The 16,568-nt window shown below is 48.0% G+C and overlaps 1 protein-coding gene across 1 annotated transcript; it reads left to right on the plus strand.

The window, feature by feature from the left end:
* Positions 1–332: 332 nt before the first annotated feature.
* Positions 333–10,735, plus strand: LOC307090843 (actin-binding protein WASF3; the record flags this gene model as incomplete). The annotated part of the gene is given in 13 exon segments (XM_079757634.1): positions 333–465; positions 953–1,087; positions 2,944–3,097; positions 4,416–4,533; positions 5,761–5,826; positions 7,638–7,682; positions 7,918–8,051; positions 8,662–8,836; positions 8,839–8,957; positions 9,265–9,310; positions 9,312–9,545; positions 9,547–9,694; positions 10,578–10,735. Coding segments are annotated over 13 exon segments (1,665 nt in total).
* Between the last annotated feature and the right edge of the window lie 5,833 nt (positions 10,736–16,568).

Consider the following 16,568-nt stretch of genomic DNA (forward strand, 5'->3'; position numbering starts at 1 on the left):
TTCTTCACAGGATTTATGTAAGGGGGGTGTTAATATCATATAGGCCTGGGAAGCCCTCTGAGACTGTGTTTAAGGGCTTCGACCAATACAATTCACTTGAATCCCAAACTGATCAAAGCCCTTTTCTTCAATCTGAGCAAAGATTGGGTTTGTTTGCAATAGAGCACTCTGTAACTCTCTCTGTCTCTGTCTCTGTCTCTGTCTCTGTCTCTGTCTCTCTCTCTCTCTCTCTCTCTCTCTCTCTCTCTCTCTCTCTCTCTCTCTCTCTCTCTCTCTCTCTCTCTCTCTCTCTCTCTCTCTCTCTCTCTCTCTCGCCCCAGGTGTAGGTCGTCATGCCGCTGGTGAAGCGCAGCATCGAACCCCGTCACCTGTGTCGGGGGGCGGTGCCGGACCATGTGACCAGCGAGCTGGAGTGTGTGACCAATAGCACGCTGGCAGCAGTCATCAAGCAGCTGGGCAGCCTCAGTCAGTCTAACACACACCCTCAACCACTCACCCTCTCACTCACTCACTCACTCACTCACTCACTCACTCACTCACTCACCTCACACACCCACTCAGTCAACGTGAGTGAGTGAACGTGTGAGGTCAGTGAGTGAGTACACGCACACATACACACAGACATGCAAACACCGGTACACATGCTAGTCTTGCATGTGTTGTGATACACACACACTGACGCCACTGCACGCAGTTGTCTTGTAACCGAAAAGGTTGCTAGTTCGATCCCCAGCTCCTCCTAGCTGAGTGTTGATGTGTCCCTGAGCAAGACACTTAACCCTAACTGCTCCTGACGGGCTGGCTGTCGCCCTGCGTGGTCGACTCCGCCGTCGGTGTGTCGATGTGTGTATTAACCGATGGAAGTCGCTTGGGATGAAAGCGTCTGCTAAATGCCCTAATTGTCATTGGACGCGTGTGTGTGTGTGTGTGTGTGTGTGTGTGTGTGGGGCAGGTCGCCACGCGGAGGACATCTTCGGGGAGCTGTTCAACGAGGCCAACAGCTTCTACCTGAGGATGAGCGGCCTGCAGGACCGCGTTGACCTGCTGGCCGTCAAGGTCACCCAGCTGGACTCCACCATAGAGGAGGGTGAGGCCCGCCGACCGGGGCGCACTGCCTGTTTGTCTGTGTGCCCGGCTGGCTGTCCACCTGTCTGTGCTGCTCTCTGTCTGTATGTTCTGCTTGCTGCCTGTTTGTCTGTGTGCCCGGCTGGCTGTCCACCTGTCTGTGCTGCTCTCTGTCTGTATGTTCTGCTTGCTGCCTGTTTGTCTGTGTGCCCGGCTGGCTGTCTACCTGTTTGTGCTGCTCTCTGTCTGTATGTTCTGCTTGCTGACTGTTTGTCTCTCTCTGTCTGCCTCTTTGTCTGTATGTCTTGCCGACTGTCTTGGTGTCTCTTTGTCTGCCTGTTTGTTTGTATGTCTTGCTTACTGTCTGCCTGGCTGACTGACTGTTTGGCTCTCTCTGTCTGCCTGTTTGTTTGTATGTCTGGCTGACTATACCTGTCTGTGTGGCTCTCTCTTTCTGTTGGTCTGTATCTGGCTGACTGTATGGTGGACTGACTGACCGTCTGGGTGGCTGTAGGATGCTTTGTTAGTTGGTATGTCTGACTTTCTGTGTTTGTGTGTGTGTGTGTGTGTGTGTGTGTGTATGTGTGTGTGTGTGTGTGTGTGTGTGTGAGAACGTGCGTGTGTGTGTGTGCCCCATTGCTGACCCTGTAGTTGTGTTATCTGTGTATAACGTCTGTGTGAGTCTGCACTTGATGGCTCCATTCAATGTCTGAATTTTAATGAAAGTGCTTTTCTAAGCTGTGTGTGTGTGTGTGTGTTGTGTGTGTGTTAGATGTTTCCAGTATGAATGATAGTGACAGACCGAGTGGGGTAAATAGAGGCATTTAAAAAAAGATTGAAAACGAGGGAAAAAGGCAAGTGGTGCAACACTGCACAGTCACTGACTTGCGTCACAGGTCGAGAGACACAGAGAACAGGGAGGGATAGAGAGAGAGACTAAGGGATGGAACATGCAAAAGAAAAGGAAGAGCACAGCATTATTTCTCTTTCTTCCTCCCCTCCCCCCTCCTCTTGCTATTTCTTCCTCTAGTCTCCTCATCCCTGCCGCTCTCTCCTTCCGCCTCCATTATTCGAGTTGCCTTTGATCTCCCTCCCCCCTCCTCCTCATCCTCTTCCTCCTCCTCATCCTCTTCCTCCTCCTCAGACTCTGACACAATGATGTGCTTGTCTAGCCACAGCAGAGCACTTCAGCTTCTATTACCACTGGCGCCGCACATGTACATGATTGGTTACAGTCAATGAGCTGAGACATATCCACTAATGTTCTAGAGAGAGAGAGAGAGAGAGAGAGAGAGAGACCTTTTATGTTCTAGGATTTAAACTAGAGGGAGAGAGGTTATCTCTGAGGGAGTGAGATAAACAGTTGCTAGTGGTTTAATTATTCTAGATGATACGTTTAGCCTTGGGGAGCACAGATCACTCACACAGCTCAGACCCACAGGCTCTGTGAGTGTGTCGGGAACATATGTCGTGTGTGTGTGTGTGTGTGTGTGTGTGTGTGTGTGTGTGTGTGTGTGTGTGTGTGCCATCTGCCATGTACTGGATAGCATCTCTTAACATTGTTTAATCTGTAAGGGTTAAAGGATTGACATGCTGGCAAGCTGAACTGTCTGTCTGTCTGCTTGCCGCTTGTCGGTGTGTCTTGTATTGTATCTGTGTTTGTGTGTGTGATGTCCTTGTCTGGGTTTGTTGAGTCTATTGTTGAGTTTTTTTTAATAGTTTGTAAGTTTGTATTAATAGTTTCCTAATTATAGTTTCCTATCCTCTTCTCTTGTTTCATGTATTACCCCTCTTCATCGTAATTTCCTCTGTCTCCGCCTCCTCCACCTCTTCCTCCACCTCTTCCCCCCCCCACCCTCCCCCCTTCACACTGTCCAGTCTCCCTGCAGGACATCAACATGAGGAAGGCGTTCAAGAGCAGTACCATCCAGGACCAGCAGGTGGTGTCCCGCTCCTCCGTGCCCAACCCCGTGGTGGAGATGTACCACCGCTGTGACAAGCCCCCGCCCCTCAACATACTCAGCCCCTATAGGTCAGTCCCCCGGCGTGGAGGCCTGTAATTGGTGGAGTCGCTCAGTGCCGGCCTCATGGGCCTCAGGAAATAACAATAGCTGTTTAGATTGAGGACTTTTGAGGACTAAAGTTACACACTTAGAACCAGAATTTGATATTAAAGCTTAGGTAGGTGATCAATTTTAGTGGCGTTCTTTGATATCTTTGTTAAAATTCTCTTCACATCCATACGGAAATCAATAAATCAAATGCTCTGAAATATGCGATGACTGTCACCGCTGTTTAATAAGCCTGTCCATCATTTAGTCCGGCCCAGATGTAATGATTGGATGGCCGAGCTGTCTGTCTACCTGGCTACCCCTCACTCTGCCTGTTCATTCATCGCATGACCGGAGTCTTTCACAAGGCTAGGCAGACCTATGGCTGGAGCTAGCAAGCTTATAGATGGATTTATTTTCGGTTAGATTCTTTCAAAATGTAGCTGAGTCTAGCTGGTTTCTCCAAATCGCCTACCCAAGCTTTAAATGTGCTCTGCTCTTGCTGGAGCTGAACAAAAGCACAAATTGTTAGTAGTTCAAGTGCGTATTTTCGGATGCACAGAGCAACAAAAAGTCAAACTGGGCACTTTTGTCAATGGCAACTACCTATTGAGGGTGTAATATTCTAGAAATATCAAAAGTAGTTATTGTACTTCACATACAAACTTTCATCCAAACTTGATTTAAAACTAGACGGGAATTTGATCCAAGACTATTGAACTCTTGAGGGCGACTTGTCATTGGCTGATCGGCTGTCATTTAAATGCCAACAAATGTCCTCACAAATGTGTACTATTTGATATATATGACCCCTCATCGTCAGTTTCTCTCTCCTTCCTCCTCCTCCGTCCCTCACTCCTTCCTCCTCGTCTGTCCCTCACTCCTTCCTCCTCCTCCGTCCCTCACTCCTTCCTCCTCCTCCGTCCCTCACTCCTTCCTCCTCGTCTGTCCCTCACTCCTTCCTCCTCCTCCGTCCCTCACTCCTTCCTCCTCGTCTGTCCCTCACTCCTTCCTCCTCCTCCATCTCTTACTCCTCCTCTGTCCCACACTCCCTCCTTCTCCGTACCTCTCTCAATCCTCCTCCTCCCCCCTTCCTGCTCCTCCCTCTCTCACTCCTTCCTCCTCTTTCCTCTTTCACTTCTTCTCCGTCTCTCACTCTGTCCTCCTCCCTCTCACTCCTTCCTGCTCCTCCCTTTCTCGCTCCTTTCTCCTCCTCCCTCTCACTCCTTCACCATCTCTTCCTCCTTCCTCCTCCTCCCTCTGTCCCTCTCTTACTCCTCCCTCCCTTCGTGTCTCCAGGGACGACAAGAAGGAGGCGCTGAAGTTCTACACTGACCCGTCGTACTTCTTCAACCTGTGGAAGGAGAAGATGCTGCAGGCCACCGAGGACAAGAGGAAGGAGAAGAGACGCCAGAAGGTGTCCTGTGTGTCTGTGTGCGTGTGTGTGTGTGTGTCTGTGTGCGTGTGCGTGTGTGTGTGTGTGTGTGTGATTGGGGTGTGTTTGTGTATTGTGTGGTTGGGTGTGTGTGTATTTGGGGTGTGTGTGTGTGTATGGTTGGGAAGTGTGTGTGTGTGAGTGTGTGTGTGTGTGTTAGGTGTGTGTGCGCGCTCTGGAAATCCATCTTGTGCTTAAATTTGCTAACCTTTTTATTTTACCTACTTTAACATTTTTTATGCAACATCTCGGCTGCTTTCTTAACACTTTGTTTATTATCGGCCATCCAGCCTGTTGTTTATGTAACTGGTTTACATTTTTTTGCTTAGCTATACATCTAATCACTATACGCTGTAAAAGATTGTGCTAATATTGTGCAAATGTAACTCAGTTTACCCTAAACTGGGTGCTAGAGCTAAAGCTAATTATGCTGTTGGATTAACGAGGTTAACGATAAATAAACACACCAAAAAACAACAAACCAACCAACAATAACCAATTCAAGTAAATGACCACGGCCGTTATGGACTTCTAAACCTATTCCTTCCCTGGTGTACGATTCATCGCTCCTTCCTCTCGCCCCCTCTTCTTCCTCATCCATACCCTCCTCTTCCTCTCCCTCAGTCCTGCTCTTTGTCCCTCCCCTTCCTCTTTCCCTCCTCCTCCTCTTCCTCTCTCCCTCCCCTACCTCTTTCCCTCCTCCTCCTCTTCCTCTCCCCCTCCCCTTCCTCTTTCCCTCCTCCTCCTCTTCCTCTCCCCCTCCCCTTCCTCTTTCCCTCCTCCTCCTCTTCCTCTCCTCCTCCCCTACCTCTTTCCCTCCTTCACCTCTTCCTCTCCTCCCCTTTCCCTTTCTCTCCTCCTCCTCTTCCTCTCTCCCTCCCTTCTCTATTTCTCCTCCTCTTCCCTCCTCCTCCCCCCCCCCCCCAGCCTCCCCTATCCTGCCCCTCGTTTCACCCTCTACTACCTCCTTCTTTCGCTGTATAATAAATAAATAATACATAACAATTCATAAATTATGAATAAACTATCTTGGTGAGCTCCTGGGACACCTCTCTCTCTCTCTCTCTCTCTCTCTCTCTCTCTCTCTCTCTCTCTCTCTCTCTCTCTCTCTCTCTCTCTCTCTCTCTCTCTCTCTCTCTCTCTCTCTCCACACACTCCGCCATGCTCGCTCTAACCCACCAGCGTGTCTCTCTCCCGTTGTCTCTGTAGAGCTGCCCGGCCCACCCTGACAGACCCCTCTCCAGGCAGGCCGCTCCGAGAAGCCCCCTGTCCATCGTAAGACATCCCCAACATCCCCCCTCCTCTCCCCCCTACGCCCCTTACTCTCGCCTGCTCCTCTCCCCCCCCCCCCCCCCCCCCCCCCCCAGGACACCAGACCCTGCTTGTGTAAACTGCCTCCTCACCAACCACAACACCTCCCCTCACTGTTGAACTTATGAGTTATAGTAAGGTTGCACTCATATGGGGACACACACACTCATATGGGTACACACACACACTTATGGGGACACACACACACACATATGGGGAAACACAAGCTGCTATCGCTGCTTTACACGGGGAATGGGTTAGCCTAGCGATTGTAATACTTGCACTTGGTTCTATGAACGTCTTTACTGTACCGACAGCGATATATTGTTTCACTTCTTATGACAAATGTACTTATTGTAACAAATGCACTTATTGTAAGTCCCTTTGGATAAAAGCGTCTGCTAAATGCCCTAAATGTAAATGTAAATGAAACACAGACATATGGGGACACACACACACACATATATGGGTATAGCGACATTAGGGGATGTCAACTTATTGGGATACACACACACACACTTATGGGGACACTCACATATATATGGGGAAGCCCACACACTTATGGGGACACTCACATATATATGGGGAAGCCCACACACGTATGGGGACACACTCACACACATATGGGGACACTCACACACATATGGGGACACACTCACACACTTATGGGGACACACTCACACACATATGGGGACACACTCACACACTTATGGGGACACACTCACACACATATGGGGACACACTCTCACTTATGGGGACACACTCACACACATATGGGGACACACTCACACTTATGGGGACACACTCACACACATATGGGGACACACTCACACTTATGGGGACACACTCACACACATATGGGTACAGCGTCACAAAGGGACTTCAACTTACGGAGACACACATGCACACACATGGCTACATCAACGTAGGGGGACACTCACACACATGAAAACAGGCCTGACACACATGGCGATGCAGAAAATGGGGAAACACGCACATGTATGGAATATACATAACCCTACCACATACATTTTCTAAGACAGATATACGGGGGCCAGCTTAGATATGGAAACACAGATACAACATAGAGAGGGACACAGCACTGCAATACAAACAGGAAAACAACAGGGATAAAGTACTTAGACAGGACCCCTCCACAGAGGTATACAAACACCCCCCCCCGATCCAACGCTGGACCTAGAGGGGATCAGCTGTGGACCACACACCCGGGTCCCCACATTGTCTGTGTGTGTGTGTGTGTTTCATCTCTGAGAGGTCCTCGCTGCACCTCTCTAGAACACTGTGTTTGGTTTGCTGTGTGTGTGTGTGTATGTGTGTGTGGTGTTCTGTTCTGGCATCATAGACAGTGTTATTAGAGTCCTTTTTAGTTTTCCCATTTTTTCTGCTTGTGTGTGTTGGTGAATAATGAAATCAATAGTCTTTGTTTGCGTGTTTGTGTATAATTTGTCTCTGTAATGATGATTGGTCGCTGGGCCCCATCTCTCCTCTCCCTCTTGGCTGCAGAATAAATGAGCGATCAACGATTTGTTTCCTCCAGTGCTCTAATCAGCCTGTGTGTCTCTTCTCTGTGTTCTCCTTTTTGTCTGTTAATCTCTCTCTCTCTCTCTCTCTGTCTCTGTCTCTGTCTCTCTCTCTCTCTCTCTCTCTCTCTGTATCTGTTTGTCTCTTTGTCTCCTGCTCTCTCTCGTTTATTCTCTCTCTCTCTCTCTCTCTCTCTCTCTCTCTCTCTCTCTCTCTCTCTCTCTCTTCCCTAGGAACAACAGAAGCATTCTGAGGACCCAGGGAGGGAGGTGAAGAAGGTGAGACATGTAGAATACGATAAACCAGAACACGATTGAACAGAATGAACGCAGGGCAATACCTACGATACAAATTCACAATTGTTACTTTGAACTTGAGGTAAACTCAAATGAAAATAACCGGTTTTAACCGAATCTGAGAATTTGGTTCAAATCCTAAATAGGTGAAATGGTGTTACCTCAGCTTCTATCCAGTTGGGTGTTTCCCTGAGTCGCTGTACGTTTGTCGCTAAAGGTCCGCAAGGCGCGTAACCGCCGGCAGGAGTGGAACGTCCTGGCGTACGATAAGGAGTTCAGACCGGACGCCCGCCTCACACCCTCCCCCTTCCATGGCATGTCCTCCGAGGGGTCCCTGTCCCCCGACAACAGGTGGGACACACGCACACACACACACACACACATGAATAAATACACGCCACGCACGCACGCACTCGGGCCTGCACAGACAGACAGAGAGGACAGACATAAATACACACACACACACACATGAATAAATACACGCACGCACGCACGCACTCGGGCCTGCACAGACAGACAGAGAGACAGACATAAATACACACACACACACACACACACACACACACACAGACACACACACATGAATACACGCACACACCTTAAACCTTTTGTTACTAATAAAGGCCATCTGATCTAGTAACACTTGTGTGGACTCAGTCGGGCTAGCGCTGCACAGATCTTAATGCAGAGGTACTGGAGGACTCTAGTGGTTCAGTGTGCGATGACGGCATGGTAACACCTCACAGCTCTTTGCTGACCTCTGGTGGAGAACGTGAAGCATAACACGTCTGCCCCCACTAAATCAACTTCGAATCGCCCGTACAACAGTACACGAGCAAAATAAACCTCCACACGGTTTGATTAAGGATTAACTTGAATATTTGTGAAAATATCCCATAGCTTATTAATTAATTATTATACTGACCCCTCCCCCCTCCCTCCCTCCCTCCTTCCCTCCCAGGTCTCTGGCCTCAGACTCGTACCCGGCCAGCCCCTGCCACCCCCCAGCCCAGCCGGGCCCCGGGGCCCTCCACCCGGCCGACCCCCAGCTGGCCCACACCCAGTCCCTGGACCGGGGCCTCCGGCCGGCCAACCAGCCCCCGGGGGCCGGAGGGGCCGCCGGGGGGGGCCGGGAGGGGGCCGGCACGTGGCCTCCCTGGGCAGGTTGCCGTCGGCTCACGGGGCCCACGTGGGGGCGGACCCCACGGTCAACGGGCCCCGGCAGCAGTCCATCAAGGACTACAGGGCCGGGCACAGGTAGGGCCCCCGCCCCCCCGGGGGGGGGGGGTTAAGAGCTGTGCTGCTGCAGAGCAGGGTAGGGGGGGGGTGGGGTGGTTAGAGTCCCGGTGTCTACCACTGTAACCAGCCTAGGTTAAAGGACTGCGTGTTGAGTAGGTTGTCTTAATTACACTCATTAACCGCCTCACTAATTAACGATGATTAAAAGTACAGGTTATTAAGTATTAGTTTCGGCTTTGCAGTTGGATAATGAGCCACAATTAAAGTGTGTGTGTGTGTGTGTGTGTGTGTGTGTGTGTGTGTGTGTGTGTGTGTCTCCGAGCAGCCAGCCCTCCACCATCCCCGAGTACTACATCCCCCCGGCCCCCCCTCCCTCCCCCGCCCACCATCCCCTCCGCCCAGACGGCCTTCGACGCCACCGCCTCCCCCCCTCCCCACCCTCCCTCCTCCCCCTCCCCCCTCCTCCGCGGCCCCGCCCGCCAACTACTGCCCCTCCCCCCCCGCCCCCCCCCCCCGCCCACCAACTACGTCCCCTCCCCCTCCCACCCTCCCCCGGCTGCTCCCCCCCTCCCTCCCCCCCGCCCCCCTCCCCCCTTCGGCCATCGCTGCCGCCGCCGCCGCCGCCGCCGCCTACGCTTCGCCAGGCCACGCCCACCCCGGCGAAGCCCCGCCCCCTGGCCGGAAGGGCGCCGCCGTCTTGGGGCTGATGCCCATGAGCGACGCCCGCTCAGACCTGCTGGCCGCCATACGCAGAGGTGAGCAGAACTTTATACCAACAAGGTTGAGGTCGGGGTGACGCCTGTTTCAGACGGCTAAGCGGTGCAAAGCTAGCTTAGAACAAGCGTGTGAACGTTTCACAAGCCTTGTTCATCGGCGCGCATCGAGGCCGCTTTTAGATGTAGAGAGCGGCGGACAAAGAGAGAGCGGTCAGGGGAGGGAGACAGGAAGCGAGAGGAGGAAAGAGAGACAGGGAGGTGGACAGCTTTGCCAGATTGGCCGGGAAATCAGGCCCAATCTTGCAACACTGCCCGTGTTGACGGAGACGGTGCAGACTCGTAAATGCTTGCTTTCATAAGTGGTTACTGGACTGCATTTATATAGCGCTTCTCTACCCAATAGCCACAGAAAGCGCTTTACAATATCACCTCACATTCACCCATTCATGCACACATTCACACACACACCGACGGCGGTGTCAACCACGCATGTCGGGACAGTTAGTGTTAAAGGTGACATATTATACCACCAGGTGTGAGTGTGATTAGCCGTTACAAGCCGTTTTGAAAATCGGCCTCTTCTGACATCATAGGTGGGCGTGTCCACCTAGATGTATGACGGATAGATGAGCAACGTTTGCTACGGTCCACTGGGTAGGTGGTAGACTGATCCATCTAGCACACATCTAGGTGGTCACGGCCACTTGTGATGTCAGAAGAGGCAGATTTTCCAAACGGCTTGTAGCGGCTGATCACACTCACACCTGGTGGTACAATGCGTCTACTTGAAGTGTCTTGCTCAGGGAAACCTCGACGCTCGGAGGAGCCGGGGATCGAACTAGCAACCTTCCGGTGGCCAGCCAGCCCGCATCCTCCCCCTGTAATAACCCTATCATAACCCTCTCCTTCCCCCCCCCCCCAGGGATCCAGCTGAGGAAGGTGCAAGAGCAGCGGGAGCAGGAGGCTAAGAGGGAGCCGGTGGGCAACGACGTGGCCACCATCTTGTCCCGCCGCATCGCCGTGGAGTACAGCGAGTCGGACGACGACTCGGAGCTCGACGACAACGACTGGTCCGACTAGAGCGGGGCGACCGGGGCGAGTGAGGGAGGAGAGGCATGGAGGAGGGAGAGCGAGAGAGAGAGAGAGAGAGAGAAGCGGAATGGAGGGAGGTTGATAGGTTACCTGAAACACATTGGAAAATTGGGAATTTGTACACGCACACGCACACACACACACGGCCAAGTACACACAAGTGCACGCTCATGCGCATGCAAAAAAGAAAAATACAATATCTACCGTGTCGCCGCCACTAATATCTCCATGGTAACCTTTGTGGTAATTATACCTTGCCTGGTTGCCCCTGACGACAACGGTTATCTAGAGTGTGATGACTTGAGGACACACACACACAAATTATAACACATACATGAACCCGCATACACACAAACACACCGACACACGCACACAACCGTTTGTGTGTAATTTGTACACCTTAACATTTAGCCGTGTTCAATGTGCCCGCCCATTTTCTTCCTCTATGTGTAACTGATAGTCGGGATAGTTGTTAGCAATACATACAAGCTCTGATAGCACAAGCTAAAGCTAGCTAGCTGTACCCCTAGTCCAGTGGTACTGGACTAGGGGTCCTAATCATACTCTTAATAATTGGGACTAGTTAGCTAGCTGCGCTCTTAGCTAGCTCTGCTCCATGCTAACTGGACGCTGGTTAGCTTAGACTCTTGTTTAGCTAGACAACTAGCTAGCGGGAACCAGGAATATTAGTTTACAAAGCACATGAGATGGCACAAATGAAAAAAAAAATGTAGTGATGATGATAAATAATTATTGTGCAATCGTAACTTATTTGCCAAATGTTGAGTCAGACTTGGAAAGGAAAGGCAAAGGGGTAGAGAACCGCTATTCAGAGAGCTGGTCACTTGATAGCTCTAACAAATGCACCCTCTGAATGCTATACTGATTGTGGCACAGTTTGCCGAACTCCACCCATATGAGATACCCAGGTGTGGGAAAACAAACGCTCCCCATTGAGGGACACTGGGTCGACTCCAGTCAAAGTGACATTGTTGTGTTTTTACCGAGTCATTCGCAACTTTCTAACTAACATTTCCGCTGGTAATGTGTGCAGTGCAGTATTAGTCTTGATAGCAACGCTTCTTACACATAACTGCCACTAAGGCGACAATAATCAGAGGGGAGGGGCTGTGAGTTTACGTCTTCTTGACATCACGCATGTAAATCAGCAACCTTTAACCCTTGGGCCTGGGAATATGAATTTACACTTTAAATAGAAACTGATACAGTGATATCTTTAATATCTACTATCTAATGAATATTGAGTATAGAGTTTGGTCTGAACATGGACGTGAGAGTTCAAGATTGTTTGACTCTAGTCCTTAATTTTTTATTTATTTGTTTATAATTGTGCTCGATGTGTTTTCAGGAGAGCTTTGTCTCCTTTCTAGACGCCGGTGATGTTGTTTATGCGGGGAAAAAAAAAGACCCTCTTTCACTCATTCTACCTGGGAACTGTTTTATAGTTTTTTTTTATTATGTTTATCTGGACACAATCACACCTTTCAGTCAGCAGGAATATTGTACGATTTTTGTTGTTTTATTTAGAGAACTTCTAGTGGATTTCAGTTGTTGCTGCCACTTTGCTGTGAATTCTGGGAGCTGTGGTGCTTTGCTTCAACATTGTAGCATTGTGAGGTACGTGGCCTTGCCTTTTTATTAAGACATTTAACAACCGATATGTAGAGAAGCAGTGTAAGAGCGATTACTCGATAGCCTGCTGGAGTTGTATTCATTTATAGCACTCTTTTGTTGCAGGTTGATACTGAATATTTATTTGATTTATCTCTATTTTTTTTTCTTTGCTTAATTTGGCTTGATTTTTTAATTGTGCTGAAGTGAAAAAAGTTAAACAAATAGCAATTGGCATTATGCTTAATATATATGGTTACTCCTTGCCAAATCATGGATTGAATCAGGATTTAATTAATGGCTAACGTAAGCATAAAGCACACTTAGCTTAATAACCGACCGGAGTGGTTCTGGTTAAAAATACATCTGTGTTAACCTCAAAGGTTAATCAAAGGTGATTACATTACATGTATAGTACAAACCATGTTTTGATGTTGGTTTAAGCTATTGGAAAATATTCCGAAAGCTCATTTAAGTTTATGGCTGTTATAATTCAGGGTTGGTTGAAAAATTACGGATGGAGTTCTCTTGCCGTTATTTTTTTTGTTGTACATAAATGTAACGAGATAGCCCTTAAAGATTATAGCTTCATCTGTGTTACTCAATCATGAGTTGTGTTACAAACGTTTTCAAACCTTCAAGACTCGATTAACCCATAATTTCAGGAGTTTTACCTGTAGCCAAATCGTACACAAACTGTTACAAATAGTTTGGCATCTCATCTGACCGACCAACTGACTTTGGACTGCGTTTGACACTGGGACAACCTTAATCAAATCTCAGAACTAGAATGTGAACATTTTTATTTTAGGGATTGTATTGTTGTTGTTATTGTGCTGACACAGCCACAGATAGCTTCCTGAAAGGTTAGCTTCTTTCTGGAACTCAAGCTTGACGGTTCCACAGTTGGAACGTAACCATGGTGACCGCAACTGTCCAATGAGCTCTTATTCCGTGGGGGGAGTCATATATTACAGCCAATCCTCTCTGTTTCAACTATGGGAAATACCTTTTTTGGTTGTGCTAACCTCTATTTATGTTTATGTTTAGGATCATTTAAGTTTAGGTTTGGTTTAAGTTAAATATGTTTTAAGTTAAATTAAGGAAAAATTTATCGATACAAGGAAAGTTTAGGGTCTAAGATAGAGTAATATGTCTTGAGCACGGAATGAGAACTGAAAAAAACTCACAAATGATGCTGCGTGTTTAACCGATAAAGGCAGCTGATGGACATCCTGGCGTTGGGTATTATCGCTGTGGTTCCCAACCGGTGGGTTCTAAGCCAATGGAGGGCCGCTTGAATTCGGACCGGTTGAGGACCACCGGTGTAGGCTATCTGTGGTTGGAGACTTGTAAGATTACTGAACATTTGTGTTGCAATTGTGTGTGTGCGTGTGTGTGTGTGGGGGGGGGGGGGGGGGGGGGGGGGGTAAAAAAAAGAACCCTGTTGTATAGGCATTTGGAAAGGCATCTTGTTAGCTGACATACCTTGGAGGTTGTACAAGCTAAACCACAAACAACATTGAAACTGTGTATGACACACTTAAACCAACTGTAAACAAGTATGCATGTATCTACTGACAATAAACTCAAAACAAAGCACTTCTTCTTTGTCCTCTTTCTTAAATGCTTAAACACACTGTGTTTTTGAAATATGGGCCACAATATGCATTTTGGCAGTCAACAACTATTAGTTTAAGGCAGTGGTTTTCAAACTGTGAGGCGCTCCTCCCCTGGGGGGCGCCAGAGTTCTTCAGGGGGGGCGCGACGTGAGAAAAAAATAAACCAGAAAAAAGTAACAGAAAAAACAGACAGTGTGTCTTCACAGCGAAGACGCGCTGTGTTCGAAATCGTTCCTTATTCACTCACTCACTATTCCCTATATAGTGTTCATGATATAGTGCACTATATAGGGAACGAACAAACGAGAATTCGGACACTACGCTGAACATTTCTAAACATATTTTGCGTCAGTAAATGCGCCGGGTAACGCAGACAGATGCGCCCACATCATGTAAACAAACCGGGCACTCACGAGAAAAGCTGGAGGTTGTATTGATGTTGAATGTGATTTCATTGATCAAGTTTTTTTAAATTAATTTTGAATGTTATATTTTCTATGTTAAATCCCAAATAAATTGTTGACATTTCCAAACAAAAGCCGGAGACGCCATCATTAAATGTATACGTTTTCGTTATTATTCAGCTTCTTCTTTTCCTCCGGAAAAACACGACCGCATTGCATTGTGGTATACGGGAGTAACACGTAGGGAACATCGTATGTTCACTCAAATTTGGGGTATTTTAAGTCTACTTTATTGTGTGTGAAATTTACCACTGAGAATTCGAACACCACTACAAAATGGCGAGCACCCCATAGTGCACTATATCCGTGATGGGGAACGATTTCGAACACAGCTAAAGACGCAAACTCATTGCTCCCACTAAAGTTGAGGTGAGCTAAAAAGGAGGCTTAACTGGCAGTTTACAGATTAAGATGTTAAAATGTATTTCAAAAACGTGAAGCAAAAACATGCTTGGATAAAGATGTTAAAATGTGTTAAGAATTGTGTTTAAAAACGCACAAAGATGTTTAGAATGTTTCAAAAATGTTTAAAATGTTTCAAAAAAATATGATCAAAGATGTTTAAAATGTGTAAAATATGATCAGATGTTTAAAATGTGAAACATAATTAAAGGATCTTTCAAAACACAGGGATTTAGAACATTTTTTTTGGGGGGGGGGGCTCAGCTGAAATTTGTTCTCTGAGGGGGGGCTCACTCTCTCATACTTTGAAAACCACTGGTTTAAGGGTATTAAGATATTGATTGTTGTTGGAGGGATAAACCTACCAGCCTTTCCAGTGCTTACTAACTGGCAGGCTGTCGATCGTACAGGTCGGTGGACACGCCCACTTGTGATTTCACTATAGTGTTGATTAAATCAATTTCAATGGCTTAATCAAACACACACCCGGCGGTAGAATAGGGCCTAGGAAATATTTGCTTATTATGACGATAAGATATAATTTTTCTTGCACTTTCATTTTGAAACAATGCCTTAATTTTCTTTTACGTATCTATTTTATTTTATTGCCTCAATATATTTTATGTTTGCTTTAGCTTTCTGCTAAATCTTAAATGTATCTATCTTATATTATTATTAAATTTTATTGAATGACAATGGTTCTATGTGAAGCACTGAAGTGCTACATAAATAAAGTTGCCTTGCCTTGCCATTAACAAACCCCTTTTCGCAGAGATCCAACAGTACGGGCAAACACAGTGCGCCTCACAAAGCCGATAGACCCTAACGACCCTAATGATGTACACCTGGGTCCACTGCCAGGGCCACTCCTCCATGCGGCCCTCAGCCGGTAGATCAGGCAGAAGAGTGGATTCCCACGTCTCGAATCATGGAGCTCTTCAGGGACCTGGCGATGGATCTCCGGTCGGAGGGCAGGAGATAGGAGCCCGGGGTGGGGAAGGCCCTCCTACCGTCACTCACCTTTTGGAGGTACCTGGGGCCCCCGCACACACAACGCACTCGGTGCGTCGTAATAAAACAGGCAATGTGTTCTCAAGGCTGTCGAAAAACAATAAGTGTGTTGATTAGTTTCTCTCCCGGGTGTAATGGTCATCCAAAAAGCAGTTCCCTCTTTCCTGTCTTCAAACGTATTCGTTTCTAATTGCAATGATAGACATCCTGTTTATCAAGTTGACTCATAATTACTGCGCCCCGGTTAGGCTTTATTTTCAGAGATTTCACAGGAAAACTAAATCAGGTCTTTCATGGAAACCTTGTTGGCCTCACTTGGTTTGCCCCATGTTGTGATGCCGCCCCCCCCCGCCAGTGTGAACAGGTTTGTTCCAGTCAAGCTGTTCTGGGCTTTGGCATGGAAGGGCTCATTTTGAAGGGGGGGTGGGCGGAGGGAGTTGTTTATGAGAAATAAAGAACAGTTTGTGTGTCACAGATGGCAAAACAGCAGAGATGGAGAGAGTGGGAGAGAGAGAGCACCGAAAGTAAGGGAAGGGAGAAATGTGAGAGAGGGCTGGAAGGTGTGTGTGTGTGTGTGTGTGTGTGTGTGTGTGTGTGTGTGTGTGTGTGTGTGTGTGTGTGTGTGTGTGTACACAATAACAGGACTGCAGCTCCTGTCATTTAATTACTATTTTTATTGATTTATGGTTT

Source organism: Pollachius pollachius (genome assembly GCF_949987615.1).
Source record: "Pollachius pollachius genome assembly, chromosome: 20".
NCBI classification, from domain to species: Eukaryota; Metazoa; Chordata; class Actinopteri; order Gadiformes; family Gadidae; genus Pollachius; species Pollachius pollachius.